The 12,134-nt window shown below is 42.9% G+C and overlaps 1 protein-coding gene across 29 annotated transcripts in view; it reads left to right on the top strand.

Moving 5' to 3' along the window:
* LTBP1 (latent transforming growth factor beta binding protein 1) overlaps window positions 1-11,274 on the top strand; it is a 382,661-nt gene extending 371,387 nt beyond the window's left edge. For all 29 annotated transcript variants that reach the window (XM_070236510.1, XM_070236508.1, XM_070236507.1 and 26 more), the window contains 3 exons: window positions 5,276-5,398; window positions 8,955-9,104; window positions 10,279-11,274. In XM_070236510.1, coding sequence (XP_070092611.1) covers window positions 5,276-5,398; window positions 8,955-9,104; window positions 10,279-10,460 — 455 coding nt within the window. In that variant the 3' untranslated portion in view covers window positions 10,461-11,274. The remainder of the gene's footprint in view (window positions 1-5,275; window positions 5,399-8,954; window positions 9,105-10,278) is intronic.
* The last annotated feature ends 860 nt before the right edge of the window (window positions 11,275-12,134 follow it).

Raw genomic sequence — 12,134 nt, 5'->3', positions numbered from 1 at the left:
GCAAAAGCCATGATGTGGCAGGCATCCCACGTATGAAAAAAGTAAAGGAAGATGGGCACGGATGTTAGCTCAGGGCCAGTCTTCCTCAGCAAAAAGAGGAGGATTGGCAGCAGATATTAGCTCAGGGCTAATCTTCCTAAAAAAAAAAAAAGTCCAGTCCCAGGAACTAGCAGGTAGAGAAGCAGTTCTAGAACCTAAGACTTTTGACTCGTGTCCTTTCTCCTTTTAGTATACCCAGTTTTCTCTCATGACTCAGCAATTTTAATATCGGGGAGCAAGGTTCTTGCCTGTTTACCAGGTGTGGTGGGTAAGTGTTCATTCTCTGAGAGGGAGCGTAAGCAGACAGACCCCAAACTGATGTCCAGTTCCACAGGTGTGGCATTACCAGGAGAATCCCTTTTCACCTTCCTTTCTCTGTCATCAGTACTGGATGCTATGTTCTGTAAATGGCCAATATTTTTCTAATTTCGTAGCTTTTGCTAACTGCAGTCTAAGAAAAATGCTTGTTATACTGCTGTCTCAGCATGTACTGGGGTAAATATTCATTCCGTTCTCCCCGTCTCCTCCCTTCATTTCCTGATTGTGTGTATGTTTTCCAAACACCATTGTCAATTAATAATACATGTGGAAGCTGTAAGAAAAACATCTCGTCTAGAAATTTGAGCAAAATATGATCCATTTTTCTTGATGCCCAAGAACTGGTCCTTGTTTCCCCTCTATTTGAAAATGATGCACTTCAGACTTTAGAGCCCTGATGTGTGGAGAATGAAATGCAGCCTCTTCCTCATTTCTAAAAGCAGCTGAATTTAATCCGCCTCAGAACTAAAACTTTACCTCCCAGTTTCCTCACATGCCAGAGTGGCATTGTGACATGTGACTGTCCAGACCAGCCCTGCAGATGTGTCTGTCATCAGGAATGGGGATTTCCTGCCAGGATGTAGTAATGTGCTTCCCATTGCTGCTGACAGCAGGGGTCCCAGACCCACTGGCTCCAGGGGGTAATTTTTAAACTTTTTTTCCAAGTTAAAGTGAAAATCAAAGCAGTACCATCTGTCATGTGAGTCTGCCATGCCAGGGAAATGAGTGTGATCAGTGGCCTGGATCCTGTTTAGACCACTTAGTGACGGTGTCCCACACCATCCCATGTGTGTCTTTTATAGCTTTGATCAAGAGCTTACCATTTGTGCTTGGGGACGTGGGGAATGCAATGAGGGGGCTTTGAGGTGTGAATATTTCCATTTCCTATTCATTTCACATTCGTATTTGGCTACAGTCTGGACGAACACAACATATGGTATCTCAGAAATGGTATTTGCCTCGCAAAGTACAAGCCCTGCTTAGCAAAGCTATTCCTTTGCACCAAGCCCCAGACAAGTAGGTGGTTAATTGTTGTAAAAGGTGTTTTGGAGAAGGACAAAGACTCTAGGGACAGAAAATGTGTTCATCTCCACCCTGCGAGCTGGGTGAAGTGGCAACCGAGGGATTCTCATGGTCTCTCGTGGGAAGTTGTGGAAATAGTTCAGGGATCTACTCTTCTCAGGCTTTGTAACCTCAGCCAACCACAGTTCACTGCATCTCCAAGCTGGACTGTAGCCATGACCGAGCCCTCCAGAGAACCAAGGCGAAGTAACTCCAAGCTAGAATGGGTTCCAGTTGTGGCTTGGGGTGCTCAGAGGCCCAGCACATGCTAGAATATACACGTGCTCAGATTCTGAAGATGATACCTTGCCCAAGACTCATTCGAAAACTGTGATGTTCCAGTTGCTCCCTTGGAAAATGATGAGAACCCTTCTGCCTAGTCAAGACATTTCTAAAGGATTCAGGCATACACTAAGAATTGTTAACATCAGTTTTTCCCCTATACTTTGAGTTCTGTTGATCTGGTGTTAAAATGTGCTATTGCTCATACTTTGTCACTGCCCAACCAAGTAATTAAATTTGCCAAGGCAGTCGATAATTTTGTGTGTGTTGTTTGAGGTGATCCCCATGAAGATATCTTTCTCTGTTTGCTGAGCTAGACTTTCCCTCCGTCTTTTTAAAAATTGCAAATAATCTTGAAACAATATCTAAAAACCTCTGAAGTCTGCACTTTCATTGCTCTTAATTTACTGCACAATCCTTTGCCCGTTGACAACTACTTTTAAGTTTTGCTAACACTAAAATTTATATCAATCATTCTGATACTGTCTTTGAAAATCCTCATTTATTTCCAGATGTTCAGTAGGGACTTAGTGATTTTGCCTATGAGAAAAAATTATAACCTCCATTTTCTTGGTGCTTCAAAATTTATGAACAGTTCCATAGCATTATTTCATTTTTTATATGTCAACACAGAGGAAGGCAAACAAGAATTATCCCCGTGTAACAGATGTGGAAACTGAGGCTTGCCCAAAATTGCTGAGCTGGAAAATAACGGGTACAATCAGGACTTGAGTCGTGGCTTCTGCCTACAAAGCCCACATTCTTTCCATTACTCCATGCTCGCTTCACCCTTGACCCTGGCCAAGCACAAGAGCAGATGTGTGTGACAGGAGAGGCAGCATAGATGGATTAGGGTAGACCCAGCCACACTCCCAGAAAAATAACTCAAAATGCATGTCCTGGTGTGGCTGGGACTCTAACGCATCTTCAAATACAAAAGAAAGTGCATTTAGTGCAGAAATTATGCTTTGATAACTGACCAAAGCTGTCTTGAAGTTTGGAATGTTAATGTGTTAGAGAAAGTAAAGCAGCAAAGGACAGTAAGTTCTAGAATCTTAAAAATGTGTAGCTGTGGAAGAAGGGAGGGGAAAGAAGATTCAGCGAGACCCGGAGGCCCCACCCCATTACTCTCCTCTGCTCCCCTTTACCAGCCCGGGTCAAGTCAGAAGGCTTCCTTAGGATCCACCTGGTAGTGCCTGGACACAACCTTGAGCTTGCTTGCTTGATGCCGTGGCTACGCTCTTTCTCAAAGTAATCCCAGATATCTTTTCCTGTAAAGTGAATTCTACTCATCTACTTAGTTTCAGGTCATGTGCCATCTTTTCCAGGAAGCTGTTTCTCAGCGTTTCACAGGAACAGAAGTCTGTTCCTCCTCTTCACTCCTCTCACGTTCGGTCCCTTCCTTTTGCAATGCTAGATGGTGAGAGCTTGGAGAGTTGAGAACAGCTCCTTTCTTGGTGGACGAAGTATGGTCTAGGGAAGAGCATAGGACCAAGGGACGGACAGCCCCACGTCAGGCAACAGATCCGGGACCTCGTGTCTCGGTGAGGCTTCCCTGACAGCCAGATGTTGGAGAGGAGCGTGCTCAGCCATCTCTGGATTCAGTTTTACAAAATGAGAACGTGAATGAGTTTATTTTTAATATCCACTCTTGATCATAACTCTTGCTTGGATATATAATATTGAACAAGTCTCCCTTTCAGATGTACGACAAACGGATATAAAAAGCCTTGAGAGAAAATGACCTCAGCTCTTGCAACTTGTAAACTTCTCGGCGATCTTGCTTTTGCAGGGAAATCCTTAATTCTTTGTTATCAGACTTGAAGCAGTAATGACAACCATTTGTGTTCTTTTTGTTTGAAGTTGCGTTTTTTTGAGTCAAGGATCTTTTTCTGCGTTCAGCTATTTCTGTAGTGAAATTAATATTTCTCATGAAATGGTTTCACGCAGAAGCGTTGGAGTGTCTAGGCTCTTTATGTTGTTCCTAGAATGCTTCTGCACAAAGGGAATTTTAGGAAGGCATAGCCATAATCCTGCCTATCTGGTGGTTCAGGTCCTTTCTGGCCTTGCACTTCCTTTGTGCACTTCTGGGAGAGAATCGTGTGTGTTTGTGCTCACACGCATGCTTGCGCACATACACACGCTTTTGGCAATGAAAGAAAGCCTCGAGAGTTCATGCTATTGCCTTAGTGCATTTCTGTAGTTTTGTATGTTACAAAAGGAAACAAAATAGAGGAAGACTCCCCCAGTCTCTGGTCCAGGTGAGTGCGGTTGTCGCCTTGCGTGTCTGCCCTGAAAGTGTCCATCCAGTCCTGGGGCCTGCTGACCTGTATCTCTTGGTTCTGGCAGTGCTGCTGAAGTCTGGGGAGCCCCAAAATTTTCACCATGTGCTAGATGAATCCTTGGGCAGTATATTTCTGTAAGGCATGCATTTACAACATGAAGTTATCCCTTCTAAAGCTTTCCTCTCTAGACCTTCAAAATAATTCTCCCAAAAGCAGGCAAGAGCCCGGAACCATGAAATGCGTTGAAAGCTCAGTAACCCCAGATCAAATGGAGAACCAAGATCCCATGTGTTAGGTGGGTCCTGTGAGGAAGACTAAAGGAGAGTTGAGAAGTCAGATAGCCATGGGGCTGACCCGGCTTAGACCTGGAATATGGCCTCAGGAAGCGGTACCTGCCGATGAGTCTATCTGGGTGCAGAGAGGTAAAGACGAGAATTGCGAAGGAGCTGAGATAGTGTAGGAGAGGCCCAGTGTTCAGTGTGCACGCTGGAGCTTCATTACTGAGTTCAAATCTGGCAATGACAACTACCAGCTGTCACTTAACTGCTCTGTGCTTCTGTTTCCTCATCGGTAAAATGGCGATGATGATGATACCTCTTCACAGAGTAGCATGACTTTTTTAGTGAATTAATGTGTGTTAAGTGCTTAGAACAGCACCTGGCACAGAACAAGCAATATGGGGCTATTAGCTATTATTAGTGCTATTATCAATCCTACACTATTGTTATCATCATCACTATAATACCATTCATATAGACCACGTCTTGAGTATAGAGTTAGAACAGTAGCTACTAAATTCAGGTGGTACCCAGTAGCATCCTCGCTTGGTTGTCTCACTTTTGGAACACCAGAGAGACATTTTTTCGGTCTCTAGTGAGTGAAAAAGTACCTGTCTGTAAGTATAATTACGTTATACCTCTAAAATGTTTTGATGGTAACATTTCGACAATGGGTTCAGAGGAAGCCGTTCTTCTGAAAGGCCTACATCGCTCAGGTGCCAGCTCGGATTTTCAGCTCCTTACTCCCTTGGGATATGTTCTACCAGCTGTTCAGCTACTATTTTCGGTCTTCAGTTTAGAATCTGAATTATATTCTCCAGCATTCATCGTCTGTGAATGTACAGAGCTCCCCTAAAGAATACTGAGACGCGTTCCAGGCTCCGTGGTGTGGGGGGTGGGGAGGGGGGCACGTGCCCTGGCAGAGTCCCTGTGCTCTGAGCTGGGACCGGGTGCGTCTGGGTGCCAGCAGACAGCGATGGTGTGTCACGTTGCTTGTCATGTCCTTCTTAGATGACTACGCCCAGCTGTGTAACATCCCCGTCGCGGGACGCCGGCAGCCATATGGACGAGATGCCTTGGTCGACTTTAGTGAGCAGTACGCTCCACAACCTGATCCCTACTTCATTCAGGACCGTAAGCAAAACTTTTCAGTTACCGTGAAGCTCAATTGTGGTGAAAGATTCGTCAGTGGTTCTCAAAATGTAGTCCCTGGAAACTAGTTAGAAATGCAGATTTTCAGGCCACACTCTAGACCTGCTCCATCAGAAACTCCGGGATGAGACCCCGCGATGTGTTTCAGGGGCCCCCTGGGTAATCTTTGTGTTTAAGTTTGAAAACCAATGGATCAGATTATTAGTCTAGCTGGTAGAGATGCTGTTATGTTTACTGTCCTCAAAGAAAATTATCTTCTTATGATTTCCATAACGAAGCCATTTTTTTTAGCCATTAAGTGTTGGTCTAGTTTGAGGGCCAGGGTTTTCTTGAAAGCCTGGTTAGAATTGTAGTCTTTTCTTCATATAAGGAAATGACAAATGTTAACTGTACTGAGTTGATCCTGACAAGTATTTTAGAGTGGGACATCAAAAAATTGCTCTCCTGGCCAGAAATTAACTTTTAGAATCCACTCATGAGGGGATTTATTAAGTAAAAACCATTTGCCTGCTCTTCCTGGATTCGTGAGCAGAGTTTTCATGTGGGAAGTGGAGCGTGCATGTGCACACCTTGTTCCCGTTTAGAAAGTAAATGTCTGAGGAAGCCGCACAAGCTGAATGCTTCTGGGGGGGAAATCAGAGCTTTCAAAGACAGGCTAATTATTTGAAGTCTGAAAATTAGGATGGTACAAAATGAAATATTAGTAGACCATAAACTGTGTCCCTTCAAGCCCGGGAATAGAAAACACAGATCCCAGCTGCCTTGTCCACATCTTCCAGAGGGGCCCGCCTCGCGGCGCATAAAGCTGCACCAGGTTTTCAAGACGGACTCCCTGTGGACCAGGGAGTTGATGTTAGGACTTTGGAGATGCTGCTGAATTACAAAATACAACAGAGCTTTTTCTTTCTTTGGGTTCTGACACCTGTGCACAAAGCAAGCTGGCCATGACGTGGCTCCTGAGGAGAAACACGAGCGTTTGGATCCACTTCAGTTCTGAGTCGAAGAGTTTTTTCTTCCTTCCCTTTTCCTTTCTCCTTCTCTTTCTCCTCTCCCTCCCTCCTTGATTCCTTCCTTCCCTCCTTTTGTTTTTTGAAGGATGCAGTGTGTTGATCATCCAGCAGAATTAAGAGTGCTTTAAAATTTACACAAAAACAGCATCCTATCAATCCAGCCAGGTTGATTAACACAGCTGTGTACCGTCCACCCAAGTCTAGAACACTGGCCCCTGGTGTCCTTTCCCAGTGCCCTCCACCCGCCAAGACTACCCACTCTCCTAACTTTCTGTCACCTTAGGTTATTTCTTTTAATCAATAACACATCCCCGTGCACTGCTTCGTGGATGTGCCCACATGCACTCATAGCTGTAAGACTGTGTGCTTATGATTTTCTATACTTCTCTGTATGTATGTTACAGGTCAATAAACATTTACCTTAAAAATAATAGAAAGGAAAAGAAGAGAGAAGAAATATTAAGGTTGAAAGAAAGCCCAGTTTCCCTGCACTATAAACCCAAATACCACGTTAAGTCTGTCTGCGGCTCTGACACAATCCGCGGCCGGTGTGTGTAGCCTCCATCGCATTATAGTTCAGATTCCAGGAATTTTAATGTTGAAATGTTCTGGCTTATGTACCTTCTTTTTTAATACCGACATTGCTTTAAAACTCTTTTTTAATTCACTACGAATGTTAAGGAATAAACTTGTTGGTGTCACATCAGTTTCCTCTTTAGCAACATAGGAAGGTGAGACACAGTTCCAAGACCTTCAGCTCTGCCTACATAATGACCTTTACATTTCTTACAAGTTACAGAGAAATAGCTCCTCCTTCCCAGATCAGGAGCGAGGGCCTTCTGGTTCTGCTGAGGAAATGATCCTTCTGGGTAGATAGTAACATAGAGGGAATGCTGAGGTTTCTTAGCGCCTTTATGATCCACCACATCCTGCCTTCCGGTTATTTAAGAAAGTTGAGCTGATGGCTGGTGGTTCCTTTAGGTAGAGCAGTATTTCTAAAACTGGAATCTTTTTCCAAGGTCAACTTTTTCTTATAAAGGACCAGAGAGTAAAATTTTTAGGCTTTGCAGGCGTTGTCTCTGTTGTAGTTACTCACCTCTGCTGTGGCATCAGGAAGGCAGCCACAGACAATATGTCAGGTCAGCGAATGGGTGTGGCTGTGTTGCAGTGAAACTTTATTTACAAAAATAGGCAGCCGGCCAGCTTGGAGCAGGCGCTGCAGTTTCCTGCCCGCTGTTTTAGAGTCTGGTAGAAGCGTTTTGGGGAGTCTACTTGATATGTGTATACGAGTTTCAAATTTAATTTCATATTTCAATTTCTGTGATAATTAAAAAATAATTTGACTAGTTATAAAGTCAAAAGGATTTTGCCATGATACATGGAATTTGAAAATAGTTTCATAGATGGGGACGTTATTTTCTTAAGTCACTATTTCTCACACCGGCTTTGGGAATCTGCTGACATGGTCTTAATGGCCTGTAATGTTTTTTCCCCCTTTAAAATTTTAAAAAGAGCCTGTCATGGATGTATTACTCAATTTTTAAAATCGCTGAGTTAGACCTTGTAGCCTTGCATAAGCCATGATATGTTGCTGCCCCCTGCAGTCCCACTGGAGAATTGCTTCAAAGGCTAGATGGAAGGTTCTGGCTGTATTTTGATATTTTTTTAAAGCTTGTAGTGGTAAGGTTCGGAAGAGGGGGAGGAGATGAAAAGCCGCATCAACAGGGTGTTTGGGCCACTATGGATTTATAGTGACAACTTTCCTCCCTGGAAAGAGAGCTAGACACTCTCCATGGGTGGTTAAATTGTTTCTATATTACTGAGCTCCAGCTCTGACTCAGCTTAAAGATATCTAAACTAGAAAAACAGCCTAACAAGAGCTTCTTTGTGTCCTTAACAAAAACTTTTGGTTTTCTAAACAGCAATGTGGTGTACTTTTCTCATTTATCAGGATGTTTTGAGTCCCTTTTACTGCCTTTATCCTTTGATCCCCAGAGCCCTTTCGTAGGGCTGCTTCCTCAGCCAGAGCAAACAAACAGGCTTCAGCAGGCAGGGCCAGCTTGGCTCTCCCGCTCTGGGGAACTCCAGGGAAAACGCACCGCCACAGATGCCCATGGGTCTTTGAGCAAATGTCTCCCGAACTCTGAGAGTAGATGCCACTAGTTCCATCCTGAAAGATGGTCTGACATTTGCCCTCCTGAGAACTCAGGAAATTTGGAATTCTAGGTAAAAGCTTTTAATAATTAAGGGCAAAACAATGTTACTTGCTTTATCATTTGATGCAATTTTAATACAAAACATCAGAATTCAAGATGTGGGGCTAATCTGTACAACATATACAAAGGTTTTAATACTTGATGCTTAATATTGTATACAGATATGTTCCATGTTAAATTTTAATGCTGTCTAAAGGTTAAGATGTCTGAAATATGTATATATGATGAACCATAACCTTAATAATCATACAGATTTGAAAAACGGTGTAAGAGGTTGAATTTCTAACTTGGTACCTGTTCTTCCCTTTCCAGGGTTTTTAAATAGCTTTGAGGAGCTGCAGGCTGAGGAATGTGGCATCCTCAACGGATGTGAAAACGGCCGCTGTGTGAGGGTGCAGGAAGGTTACACCTGCGATTGCTTTGATGGGTACCACTTGGATATGGCCAAGATGACCTGTGTCGGTAAGAAGGATGTGTGTCTCATGGGAAATCGTTCTTTTCATGAGAGCCCCAGGGGCCAGATCTCATACAGTCAAGTATATTTAAGATAGATTTGCCGAGTTTCAGTTTGGGAAGATGAGAAAAGGTCTGGAGATGGCATTAGTGATGGTTGCGCAATGATGTGAACATACTTAACGCTACTGGACTATTCACTTAAAAATGGTTAAAATGATCAGTTTTGTGTTCTGTATACTTTGCCACAATTTTTGAAAAATAGAGTTGATGTCTCGTTTAAGAGTTCATACAGTGGAAAGTCCAGAATGTTCCAGATAATTACTTTTACTCTTTTAAATTTAGCTTTTGTCTATGCACAACCAATGTTTTCCCTGAATGCCTGACATAAGCATAAGGGAGTGTAGATGTCTGGGGAAAAAAATACAGCTTCCATGGTAATCATTTTAGAGAAAGTTCCTTCTAAAACTTTGCTTTGAGTTGCCTTCCCTCTTGTTTTTAAAAGGACAGTGAACGTACATTTATCCTTGTCTGTGTGATCAGTGTTGTCTTCCAGGGCCTGTTGGCCTTTATGCTAAAAGGCCCTTGACTTAAAGTGTTTTTTTCTGTTTTTTTGTGGCTCTTCTGCTCCCTTCTGTAGGAGCCCCTTTCCCCACTTCAGTTCTGTCAGTCTCATTCTCTGGTGGGTGTGGAACATAGGTAACCTGGGGTATTACAGGTGTTTCCAGTGCCTAAGAGCCTTTCTTTTCTTTTCTGTGGAAAGAAATCTAAGACGGTAACAAGCCTTTCGAGAGCTGCTCAGAGGCCTGTCTGCTCACTTGTTGGAGTCTTAGCTGTGATGCTCTTGACAAATCTACCAGTTCTTCTGTACCCGTGCAGAGGAATCTAGGAGGTTTCAACTAGAAACTGTCAAGCTGGCAAATGTTTATGTCATGTTAAATAACAGAGAAAGAATTTCTAGAACCTTGCTGATAATCTACCTTTTTAAGAACTAGAAAGTCTTATTTATCTTGCTTGTGATTGAAACAAACGAGAATGGGAAAGTACAGTTTACTGGGGCGGGTAGAGAACAGCCAGGCCATGCTCAGGCCGGATGCCTGGACGCCTCAGGTAAGCTGCAGGTTACGTTTCCTTGCCTAGTGATAGTAAAGCTTGTTTACCCACATGGTGTGGCTTATTGCAGATGTCAACGAATGTGACGAGTTGAACAACCGCATGTCTCTCTGCAAGAATGCCAAGTGTATCAACACCGAAGGTTCCTACAAGTGTCTGTGTCTGCCAGGCTACGTCCCTTCCGACAAGCCCAACTACTGCACTCCGTTGAATGCCGCCTTGAATTTAGAAAAAGACAGTGATCTGGAGTAAAAGAGAATCTACATAACCGAAGCCCATATACCCTGCACTGTGTAAAGGAAAAGAGAGAAATGTATTATACTTGAGACATTGCACCTAAACCCAGAGCGTTGGGAACACGGAAACATCACGGAGTCGCGTGTCCTTGGAAGAGCGTGAGAGGATTCAGTGGGAGCCTGACTGGTGTGACAGACCAAATGGACATTTCTCTGAAAAACCAGTATATATAGTCTGTTCATATGTAAAATTCAGTGGAAAAGAGGCGGAACAGTGCTGTTATTTTAAACAGAAGGTTGTATTATTATGTTGTTTTGTTTTTTACTATTGCTTGATTAAATTTGGCATTTAAATAGTGGTGGAAATATTTTATATAGTTTTCATTTTTTGGTTGTGCAGTTCCTTGGCTACTGTTTTTCTTCGGATTTTTTTTTTTTAAATCTCAAGTGCAGAAGTCTTTGATGAAATATTGTTAAACTGTATTATAAGTATTGTTACACAGGGTTTTGCTATTCCTGGTCTGGAGCATTTTTAAATCCAAATTGTCTGTCCTGTGGAGCAGGCAGTAATTTTGTCTCAAAACTTTTATACACATTTGGAGAATATTTACAGTGTATTGTCTGATTTTAATGTCCATTCTTAGCCAAGCTGCTGTTAGGTGTCAATTGGATCCCTTTCCTACATTGAAATGGAAGAACTAATGAGCTTACGTTAGTATTGTAATGTGTAAAGTAAGCCCAGCAAAATTTTTGAAAACTTGATGATCCCAATATATTTACCATTGTATGTTAAAGCAAAATAAATCACCGTTTTTTTAGAAAAAATTCTACCTGAGCGTAATTGTCAATGAGTACATGTGTACAGGTTGTCTCCTCCCTCCCCCCACCCTTTGCTTTTATCAATGGTTCTCTACTAACGTAGGGTCTTTTACAGGTTAACTGTTAAATCTGTTAGATACATAATGGACTGAAATGTGTCCCCTCAAAATTCGTATGTTGAAGTCTTAACTCCTCATTGTCAGAATGTGAGTCTGTTTGGAGACAAGGTCTTTGAAGAGGTAATTAAGGTTGAATGAGGTCATTGGGGTGGGCCCTAATCGAATATGACTGGCGGCCTCATAAGAAGAGGAGATTGAGACACAGACACACGGAGGAAAGACTGTGAAGACACAGGGAGAAGCAAGCCCTCTACATGCCAGAGAGAGGGCTCAGAGGAAATCAGCCCTGTGACACCTTGAGCTCGAACTTCTAGCCTGCAGAGCTGTAAGAGAAGGTGGTGTTTAAGCCGCCCCTCTGTGGTGCTTTGTCATGGGAGCCCTGGCCAAAGCCCTGCAGCAGAGATGTATCTAGCACGGGAGCAAGGAGTAACGGCTTTCAAGGTTTCAGCCCCTGCTTGATACACATCTACAGTCAGGCAGTTGTCCTATAACTTCAACTGAATTTCAGAATCCATTTTTTACTTAATAAAAGTATCTGAGTAAAACAAAAAACAATGTATACCCATACACAGCAGAAAATGTCCCCATTTAACATTTTCCTGAAAGACAGGCTTTTGGGTTTTAATGCTTTCATAGGCAGAATAATGGCACATCAAAGATGTCCATGTCCTGATCCCTAGAGCCTGTGAATATGTTACCGTGTGTGGCAAACGGGAATTAAGATTACAGATGGAGTTGCGGTTGCTAATCAG

This window comes from Equus caballus, chromosome 15 (genome assembly GCF_041296265.1).
Source record: "Equus caballus isolate H_3958 breed thoroughbred chromosome 15, TB-T2T, whole genome shotgun sequence".
Lineage (NCBI taxonomy): Eukaryota > Metazoa > Chordata > Mammalia > Perissodactyla > Equidae > Equus > Equus caballus.
The sequence above is the reverse complement of the archived record's forward strand: the minus strand, read 5'-3'. Positions and strand labels throughout refer to the sequence as shown.